General features: G+C 29.2%; 1 protein-coding gene across 1 annotated transcript; it reads right to left on the reverse strand.

Moving 5' to 3' along the window:
- Positions 1-7,458: 7,458 nt before the first annotated feature.
- LOC115714839 (zinc finger protein CONSTANS-LIKE 16) lies at positions 7,459-10,617 on the reverse strand. Its single transcript, XM_030643599.2, has 2 exons — positions 9,179-10,617; positions 7,459-8,011 (listed from the first exon to the last, which is right to left on the reverse strand). Exons 1-2 carry the CDS (start codon positions 10,352-10,354, stop codon positions 7,655-7,657), a joined length of 1,533 nt encoding a protein of 510 aa, XP_030499459.2. The 5' UTR covers positions 10,355-10,617; the 3' UTR covers positions 7,459-7,654.
- Positions 10,618-11,069: the final 452 nt, after the last annotated feature.

Consider the following 11,069-nt stretch of genomic DNA (forward strand, 5'->3'; position numbering starts at 1 on the left):
TTTTTTTTTTTTTTGCCTTTATTTGTAAGAGACATTATTATGACAAATGTGTAATTTGCATAATATATATATATAAATACATTTGGCTATAAATTTATCCGAAAATGGGGTGAGTGAGTTGTTTTTATATAAATATAATTTATTACTGTGGGGTTAAATCAATACAGTTGAGATTCTGTTCCAGAAAAAGGTAAAAAAACGCACTCTTTAGTGTTTTGAAAGAGAGAGTTAGGTGAAAGTGTTTTCAAAAAGGTAAAAATGCAGGTGAATTTGGACACGTGGCGTTCATGCGGCGTGTCTTCGATTTTTGTCGAGCTTCCAACTTTCCTTGCATTTACTTCTCCATGTGGAGTGTGGACTGTTTCAAGTTCAACCTCCCAATTCTGTCCCTTAAATCCAACCATTTTTCATTTTCTCTTTTAATACTCACAGTTCATTACAATTGGCAAACTATAATTAACACATTGCTCAAAGGTGACATCATTACCACTTTTTTTATTGATAAGATAAGAGCATCATTGGATACTACTGTACCCAACATTGGTATTTTATGATTAGATAACGATATTTTTTAAATATTATTTTTTAAAGATCCGATAATTAATTACACTATTAATACACTTATAGAGGTGTTAGACTCTAATAATACCTCATTTTTTTTATAAAGCACCCTTCTCAATATATATGATCAATCATGGTCTATGACAAATTAGGGACACAACCATACATGGTTAAAAGAGGTTCCACTGGTTGCGCCACTGCGTTTATATCTTAAAGTCTAAATTTGCCTTAACTAATACTTGGGGTTTTCTGGGTTGGTGACCATGGTGATGAGGTGTGTTGTTTGTCGTCTGTCGATGATGATTGGTTGGCTGTGGCTGCTACACGCAACACAAATAGCAAATAGGAATAAATAAAAATATAACTGGGCTTGCACCACTAAATCAACTTAACCTGTCTGTTAAATGACTTGTGTCACCTGGACCTTCTAGAATTTCACAGGGCACATAGTTATACACATTAATAATCGAATATTAGGGGGGATGAAGTGTCCATCATGTCCTCTACTGTGTTTCAGATCGTTCCTTAAATCGTGTACAAATATTAACTTGTTGAAGACTAATTCACTTGGTGGCCTTCTTGTTGAGCTATTATCAGCAATTGATTGGTTCTAAGGATGGAAATTATATTGATCATTCCCCCAAAAGATAAAGAGTTGGAAAAACTTGCTCGTCTACCGTGTGGCCCACAGTTTGATCCTGTGACTTCGAATTGGATGGTCCATTATCTTGGATTGGTTAGACATTCACCTATACCATATTGCGGTCTATTTGGGATATAGGTTTCTTTTCCTCTATTCGGATCACGTCTGAGTGGAGTATCTCCCACTGATTGTTGTTCGGTTAACTAATAAGCTTGTCGAATCAATACGGTCGCCTGCTTGGAACGATTATTAGTCGCTACCTGTTGGGTTCTCCTGATTTCGATCTGTTTATTCGACCATTCTTGGAATTGGTATTTTTGTTGTTCGAATGCAAAATTCACAACTTCTCGGGTATCTTCGTGATCATGGTGAAGAGTGTTGGTATGTTCTTGCATTTTCCCTAAGGCATCTCACAAGTTTTGCAACTCAATACCATCGTCGATCACCCCAAGAGGTTCTCCAACAAATTGATCTCCAGTACACAACACAATCTCTCCATTTATGAGTACTAGTGGTTTCAGTTTCATGCGTGTCCGGAGTGAATCTAGGCAGAGTCGTTGTTACCCCATGTCCCACTGATTGTGGAACTCGTGGAGGTAGACAAGTGCTCCAATCGGGATTTTCCACCATTGGATCCCTCCTATTAACATGAGTTTTGCACATTAGAATCTGTAGCCATCAGATTGGTTATTTTAGTGGTTTAGGACATTTTGGTAGTTTCATCAATCTTTGGAGAGGATCAAAGCGATAAACAATGTTGTTTTTGCTCTCTGAAAGTACCATAATGTTGACCTCACTTTTAGCCAACGTCATTGAGTCAATTTAAGCGATGATAATAATAATTTATAATTAAATAAAATTAAGCAATATAATAAGAACACAAAGAATTATAAAAGTTTGACTGTGTGGTAATAGTAATAGCCTATTTATATTGCTTAAAGGAATTAAAAAGATCACAAAGAGTTGGCCAAGTGAGTTTCTTAAGAGTTCTCAGGAAAAATCTTATAATTCTTTTACAACGTAAGAGCTTTCTAGAAAGTGACCTTTTGGATCCCTGTTCAATAGAATGACTCCACTTCATAAAGAAAAATAAAATAATTAGGTTTTCCTAAAACAAATAAAACTAAAAAGAAAAACTAGAAATGTTTCTTATTATTTCTTGTCGGTGCAAGTCAATCCCCAAAAATCAGGGATCATGTGATCGAGACCTGAATGCTGGATTATTCATAGAAAGCATATTTGAAGATTTTCTTATGTCGAACTACTCTGCTCAGAAGACTCAACATTTTTGAATAATCAAGATCCTTGTGGACAATTATGTACAAGTTCTGCTCGGATGATCCCTATTGAAGATGTAACCATGACAGTTTTAATTTGAGAGTTCTTTGGCCGGGCCATAAAAGTACTATCACTAGTCTAAATTTGTAAGTGTTTTTCACGTATCATCATGTTAGATGCCACATCATTCTCTACAAAATTTAGAATAACATAAAAATATACCACCTCTTATAGTACTTGATACCTTAGAGTATTCTTTAATATTATTCCTTTTCGAAATAGATCACTTTTGTCGCAAATCTCTCTTTTTTTAGTAGTGTTTTATATTATAGGTATATTAGTTTTTTTTTTCTTTCTAATTTAATCAACTCTTATTTCCAAATAAAAATCAATACTAAATGGGACCCAACCCAAGATAATATATATGGTGGTTATACCTGAAATATTGGTGTAGTTGACAACAATCCTTCTCAATAATGAACTCATGAGTTACAAAAAGGAAGCAAAAAGAAGAAAAATGATGAGGAAAGAGAGAAAGAATATATTTTGGCTAAACACAATATATAATTATAAGTTATTAATATATTTATTATTAGAAAAATATACTTAATATTTTTGTTTTCATGTGTTGAATATAATTTAAGATCGAATCTCATGTAATTTAATGGCTAATTAGTAATTTTTCCCCCCGAACTTTGACATGTACTAAATCATGCCCCCTGAACTTTTTTAGCCGTTAAAAATTCTCCCTGAACTATTAAGATTGTTAAATTTAAGGACTTTTGTCTAATTTTAGTAAAAAAATTGTAACATGGATGAAAGTTCAGGGCGCATGATTTAATACATATAAAAGTTTGAGGGGCATAATTTGGTAGATATCAAAGTCTGGAGAGTATGATTTAGTACCTGAAACAGTAAAATTGAATGAAATTAGACAAAAGTCTTTAAATTTAATAATTTCAATAGTTCAGGGGGAATTTTTAATAACAAAAAAAGTTTAGGGGGCATAACTTGGTATATGTCAAAGTTCAGAGAGAAAAATTACTATTTAGCCTAATTTAATATGATAATTTTTAAAAAAGTATTAGTAACTTAATTATAAAGTCACTGGTTTAAAAATTATTAGTGGACATTATGACATAAAATAGAAAGTCCATTGTCGAAACTTTGATACCATTGGGAAATGGCCCACTCTCGAGCTCTCTCTTTCATATTTCACCTTTTGAATTTGTCTTGTCTTTACCCACGTACCCAACCAACCAAGTTGTTGGAAATAATTGGATAAGGAATTCCTTCCTCAAAAGGCATCAATTTTTACAAAAGCAACAACATAGTAAATAAATAATTAGTATTTATTATATTTTGAGGTATTCAAATATTTTTACAATAAAATATATTTTTTTCAAATACAACTAAAAAATATTAAAATATATAATAATTTATGTCGTAATTAATAAAATTTAACTATTTAACTCTCACATAATTTTTTTTTTTTGAATGGTTATAGATAAATTTTTAAGTTATATTTTTAGAACATCCGTAGGTAACCGGCTATTAAGTGTCAAGTCATTACTCACGTGTCATTTTCTTATTTGTATAATTAAATTAATTTTTAAATAAAATAAAAATTTAATGACTTTTTTTTTTTTGATAAAAATTTAATGACTTTGACTAATTATAAATTGTCACATAGCTATTGACTTGATATTAATGGTTATGTACCTAGAGAAATTTCAAAAATATAATATAAGTATTATTATTGTCAAAAATTAAACTTAGGTGTTTATCTACAATCGGTAGTTAAATTTAAGTAGAACTATTTTATTTAATGAAAAAAATAAATAAGCGAGAAAGGTCTCTTTTAAAAATTCATTATATATCTTAAAGATCTACTTGGCTAATGTCCTAATGCCCTAATAAGGTAAAATTAAAATACTCTAATACCATTTTTTTTATATAAATTTTAAAAAATAAAGCAGGGACAATTTTATCAATTTATCACTTACTCCACTATTCATCCGAACAATAAATTAAATATTATAATTAATTCTCAATACTATTTTTATTCTATTACATTAGTATTATTATTACCATTATCGTTACATTCTACTAAACTAAATATCGATCACCTAACATGAAAGAAAGATGTCCTACAAAAACTAGATAATAAAGCTTTCGGTGCTTCTACAATACACCCCTTAAAAGGAATATATCGATTCCTATTTGTTTGGATATCTAGAAAAAAATTTAATTAGTCTAAATTTTTTTATAGTCGTGTACGTTATAGTTATTTAAGACACTTACCAAAATTTTGCGAAAATCGAAATAATTTACAATATGAAAAGTAATATTCAAACAATCTATTTCAGATGCATATAAAATAAAAGAGTCACGCGTGCAATAGACTGTTTGAATCTTATTTTTGGAGTATTAAATTTCTCTAATTTGTTTAAAATTTTGCAAGCTATCGACTTAAATAACTACAATGTATACTACTATGAAAAATAATAGAACTAAATTTTTTTCCTCGAATGCCGAAGCGGATAAAAATATATCAATGCACTTCTTTTAAATAGTGCCTTGTAAAATTTTCTTAAAATTTTAATGTCTTATACAGTAGAACCTCTATTTAAGAATACTCTATTCAAGAATAACCTCTAATTTGTTATAAAAAAATTAAGTCCCAATTTGGGCCAGTTATAAATAAAAATAACCTCTAAATTGTAATTAGTTATACATTTTCTGAGTCCTGTATTACCAAAGTATACCTCTATATAAGAATAATTACATCTTAATAAAATATATACATGTATTTTGTAAATTTATTTATGTAAAATTAATAATTTTATTTTAAATTATAATACATGTATGAATATTATATTTACTCTAAAATATTTCTATTATGATATAGTATTAATGATTATTTATTGTTATTATTGTTACGTTGATATTTTTTGGTTTTTTAATTTTTTTTCTAGTGTAACTCTATTTAGTTATAGCCTCTCAATTAGAATATAATTTACTTGGTCCCAAGTGTATTCTTGGATAGAGGTTCTACTGTAATAAAAACACCTTAAACCCATCCTAATTCTACCAATAAAGTAAGAGCTTCTTTTTTATTTTTAGGCTAATTAGGATTTTTACCCCTGAACTTTGACATGTACCAAATCATGCTCCCTGAACTTTTAAGATTGTTAAAAATACCCTCTGAACTATTCAGATTGTTGGATTTAAGGACTTTTGCCTAATTTCATTCAATTTTACTATTTCAGTGATTGTTTATGTATTAAACCGTGCTCCCCAAACTTTAATGTCTACCAAATCATACCCCTCAAACTTTGACATGTACTAAATCATGCCCCCTGAACTTTCATCAATGTTAGACTTTTTTACTAAAATTGGACAAAAGTCCTTAAATCCATCAATCTCAATAGTTCAGGGGGCATTTTTAGTGACCTTAAAAATTCAGAAAGCATAATTTAGTACATGTCAAAATTTAATGGATAAAAATGCTAATTAACCATATTTTTTTTATATAATACCATAACTGATGTCGTACTAGTAAGTATTAGTTTTCTTATTAATATTATTATTATAATTTATGTATGTTGTAGTACAGTATACTCATTTCCAGGTCTATATGTTTCCATTTTAAGCTTTGAATATATATAAAATCTGACTCATAACCAAGTCATCTTCATTTAAATGGCCCTACTTAGCTAGACAATAATAATCAAATTTGCTGGCAATAATAATAGTACAAGATGTAGTTACACTATTATCTAATTTCTCATGAATAATTAATTAAAGTTAAACACACCTTTAATTATATATTACAGAAAATAAAACCATATATATATGCCATTGCTACCTTTATCAAATATTATTAATGTACTTGGGTAACTTAGAGTAAATCATAAGTAAATTATTGATTTAATCAATCTTTACTTGTACAAATAATTTTGTATTATCAACATCATCCTTCCATATTTTATTATACTTTTGCCTTAACAACAATCAATTCATATGGTCGTGCACAGTGACGAAGCCAAAAATTTAGCTGAGTGAGCGCTTAAATAAATATTAAGTCAAAGCTCATAAAAGTAATTGATAAATGTATCCTTTTAAATTTTCATCTTCAACAAAATAAAATAAAACATTGTCAATAGTATTATTTTATTTTTTTAATAAAGTGTTATTTTTTTTATTATTTGTATTGGGCTACTTTTAAAATGGGTTTGATTAAAATGAGGGTAGATTTATGAATTATAATTAAGATATTGAGTGAGGGCTTTTGTGGATTGGACTTTAATAAATTGAGTGAAGTGAATTAATATATGTATATATCTACATGTGAAAATTTTGATGTATATATTTGAGTGAGGGCTTAAGCCTACACATAGGCATAAGTCCCTCTGTCCCTCCGTCCCTGGTCGTGCGTATAATATTTTGGTTTTTTTTTTTTTTTTAAAGTCAAATGTATAATAATCTTACATTTATTGTTACACTATAAAAATATTATAAAAGCTTATTAGCGATTTATCGGTAGAATGTGAAAGTCTATAAATATTATTCCGTAATGATTAATAGAAATAAAACGAAAAAGTAGAATTTTGATTCATTTAGCCATCTCAAAAAATATATTTTAAAAGATTTGCCATGTCTCAAAAAGAATTTGTTACTTTAAATCTATAAAGTGTAAAATCCGTTACAGATTTTATTTTTAATTAATTGAGAAAAATTTGTAAATTGATAAAACTTGGGGATTAAATTTTCCATCTCCAGAAAAAACCACTCTTATCCCATATCAGAAAAATTCTCAATTCTGCCTTTGGGGTTTCAACTCTCCCATAAAGTTCGTATTTTGTCAATTCAAATGTAGGAAATTTTTTTTTACTAATAATTCGATAGTTAAAATCATTCTATTCTAGCTTAATTTCTTTCTCTATCAAAGTCAAAAAATTTATACCATAGACTTTATACTCTTTTCACATTATAAATTATTTTGTAATGAAACTATATACATCTTACAGTACACTTAAAATATTTTAATTCAAAATATATAAAACCCGATACAAAATTGCATTAATAACATTATGAAAGCTCAAAAGAGTATTAGAGTTTTACCAACTTATTGATTAATATATACTGTAAACATTGTGCTAATTAACATTACTTAAGCTTATTAGGGAAAGAGGTAGTAGTAGTAGTAGTAATTGGTAATGGTGGATTATTAACAAAAGTCAAGGAAGATCTCTTGACAAACCTACCTTTCATTCTTGGTCTTTTCTCAGCATTGAGTTTTCGAACCTCGTACCTTATTTTCTTAGAAAACAATCTTGTTCTTCTTTTCTCTCTGTATCTCGAAACACGTGCTTCTCTTCCTTCTTCTAATCCCAATCCCAATCCCAATGCTGCTGTGTTTGATAATCTCCCAACCCCAACAACGTATGATCCACTACCCAAATAGTTATTATTACTTTCATCATTAATCATTTGAGTTGTTTCACATGATGAACTCATCAACATCTGCATTATTAATTAATTAATTAAATAATTAATCAAAAGTAATTTCTATCTTAATTAATAAAATAAAAAATATATATATTTATATAAAATTAATACACTTTGTTATATGCTAATACATTTTCTACTTGTTTCAATATCTAAAAAAAATTTCTAGTTTAATCTTATTTTCTCATGATGTAAAAGTTGTACTTATTTTAAAATATTTGTAAATTTTTAAAAAATTTAGGATAATTTATAAAGCTGAATATAAAGTTTAAATATATTATTTAGGATAATTTAGGATAATTTTTAATATTATTTTTTGTCACAACAAAACTATTTAAAATTACTTAAAAATTTATAAATGTTTTAAATAAATAAAGATAAGCTAAAAATATTCCTCTTTAAAAATTCATATTAAGTAATTTTTTATTGAGGAATTACTTTATATATTATTTTTATTTTTTTTTTTAGTTTGCTCTGGTGATTTTTATATAAATTTTTATTGCAATTTAGGTTGTTATATAAATTTACGTAAAAATAAAAAAAATATTTTAAAATGTAAAAATAAAAAAAAAAAATCCTTCATTATTTAATGATGAAGTGATAATTATCTCCATTCACTAATAATAATAATAATAATAATAATAATAATAATAATAATAATAATCAATTTCTATTTCTATTTCTATCTTAGTATGCTAAATAAGTACTCATGTCTATTCAGCAAGTTTATAGTACTATGCTTTCACATTTAGAATTTATTTCTTTAAATGGTGTAAATTATAATTATTTAAAATTAATTATAAATTATTAAAATATTCTAAATATTTTATAATGTTGAAAATAAAATTTAAATAGTTATTTGATACTTGTATAAAATAAAAGTCACTTATGGAACAAAACATTTAAATTTTATTTTCAATACCACAACTATTTAAATTTTTTAAAATTTTACTGATTATCTTGAATAACTACACCTTACACTATTATAAAAAACAGTTTCATTAAAAAAAAAAATACTGAAATCAATAAGTGATACTATAGATTTTTCCATGTAATATAACTAAAAATATCATATCCCCAAAAAAAAAATATAACTAAAAATATCATATAAAAAAATATAACTAAAAATATCATGTAAAAAAACTATATAACTAAAAATATATTAATTGATTAAAGACTAACCATGCAATCGGGTAAGCAGGAATCCGGGTCGAGATCGGGTCGGTCCCCAGTAGTCCATGGAGACCCGCCTTGAGTAGCCCAAGCAGTACTGACAGCTTCATAATCCAATCTCAACAAAATCTGATGTTTCTGTTTCTTCATTTTTTTATTCTTTTTTATCAACATCATCATCGAACTAGTACTACTACTATTCTTCTTATTATCAAAAACGACGTCGTTTACATCATTTCCATTGTCGTTTTTCATTTCCTTTATCATAATATTATTCTCATCATTCTCCTCCTCCACACCACACGACGGTGCAGGTGACACGTCATCGTCGTAATCATCGAAGTTGAACTGAAAAGGCTCCCTCGTGATCATCACCATATCATCCAAACTAGTATTACCTCCTAATCCAACGGCTAATAATTGATCATCATTCTGATCTTCTTCTTTTTCAACCTTTACACCTCCTGATTCTTCTGTTGTCGTTGTCGTTTCATCTTTTGAATCCACAAAGCCCAATTCCTTCATACCAAAACACTCATCATTTTCAAGCCCATGGCCCAATAAACTCTCCACGTCAGCAGCGAACTCCGCCAGATCATCCATCTCTTGAGCCGGGAAAACAAACCCATTTATTAAATTATTATTATTATTAGCAGCTCCAAACGACGTCGTTGATTTCGATACTTGTGCGTTTTGGCTTGCCACAACGAAAGGATCGTATACGGGAACACGGTAAAGAAGCTGGTCCTCATTTTCTTCTTCGGGCGAATTCAAATACTCGGGTACCAAAGAAAATGGGTTCGGTACCGTACCCGAACTTCCACTGGAGCTACCGTGGGGTTTGTTGTTGTTGTTGTTGTTGTTGTTCTGTTTCCCTTGTCTGGGTGTACGTGCTTTTTTAGTGAACCCTCGGTGCCACGTAGGCGAGGAGGGTAATTCGGTCAATTTAATCGGAGACGACGCCGTTTTGAGTCGAACTCTCTCGTGCCTTTTGGCTAAAGAGTTTGCCGAGTGTACGGAATGATCGCATGACTGGCAGAGGAAAGCATCGTCTGCGGCGCAGTACCACCGTGCGCGCTTTTTTACGCAGCTATCGCAGGCCCTCGCTGTTTTACCTCCTACGACGTCGTTTGATGCCTTCTTGTTATAAATCGAAGTAGTAGTAGTAGTAGTATTGTTACTCATATTTCTGGAAATTAAAAAGGAAAAAAAAATATTTATATATATCTGGAAAATTTCTAATCACAAAAAGAAAAAGAAAATTAGAATTTTTGAAATCCCAGTTGATAGAGTGACATTTGAAAAATAGTTTGATTTTTTCTATATATGATCTCTCAATTTGGGAAGATGACCCACAAAACAAAAGTAAGCACTTTACAGAGATTATATATATTATTTATTATTCAGTGAGAAAAGAAAATATGGTGTAATGCACTTTTTGGATTGTACTTTTCTTTTTCTCTTTTTTCTTTTAGCAGAGATTGGATTATGCACTTTGGGTCCCACAAGTTTGCCTTATCTGGTTTCTGATTGGGTAAGAATTGATATAATCCTAATTCGTGGGTTCTGATTGGTTACCGTTGTTATCGAGCGATTTCTACAAATGGGGCCACTTTTTTTTGGATGAGAAATTAATGAGATTTTTGAAAAATGAATTTGTTTTGCTGTAATTTAATTCTTATGTCTCGGCTTTCTCTGCCCATCTTTTGCTGGTAACCAAATGAAAAAAATTGAAGGGGACTTGTGTTTGTTTTTTGTTGATTTGCAACTCAATGCCTTTTTGGTAAAGTTCTATATATGCGGTAGAACTGTTAAGACGGGACAGACGCGATAATATGACTCGAAACCCGCACAAAAATTATTAGATTTGGATTTGTCTTAAATAAGTTCGGGTTGTGTT

Source organism: Cannabis sativa, chromosome 4 (assembly GCF_029168945.1).
Source record: "Cannabis sativa cultivar Pink pepper isolate KNU-18-1 chromosome 4, ASM2916894v1, whole genome shotgun sequence".
NCBI lineage: Eukaryota > Viridiplantae > Streptophyta > Magnoliopsida > Rosales > Cannabaceae > Cannabis > Cannabis sativa.

Coding starts and splice junctions, on each gene's coding strand:
- LOC115714839 (XM_030643599.2), bottom strand. CDS start 10,354: ATGAGTAACAATACTACTACTACTACTACTTCGATTTATAACAAGAAG. Junction 8,012..9,178: donor CCTGCTTACCCGATTGCATG/GTTAGTCTTTAA, acceptor TTAATAATGCAG/ATGTTGATGAGTTCATCATG.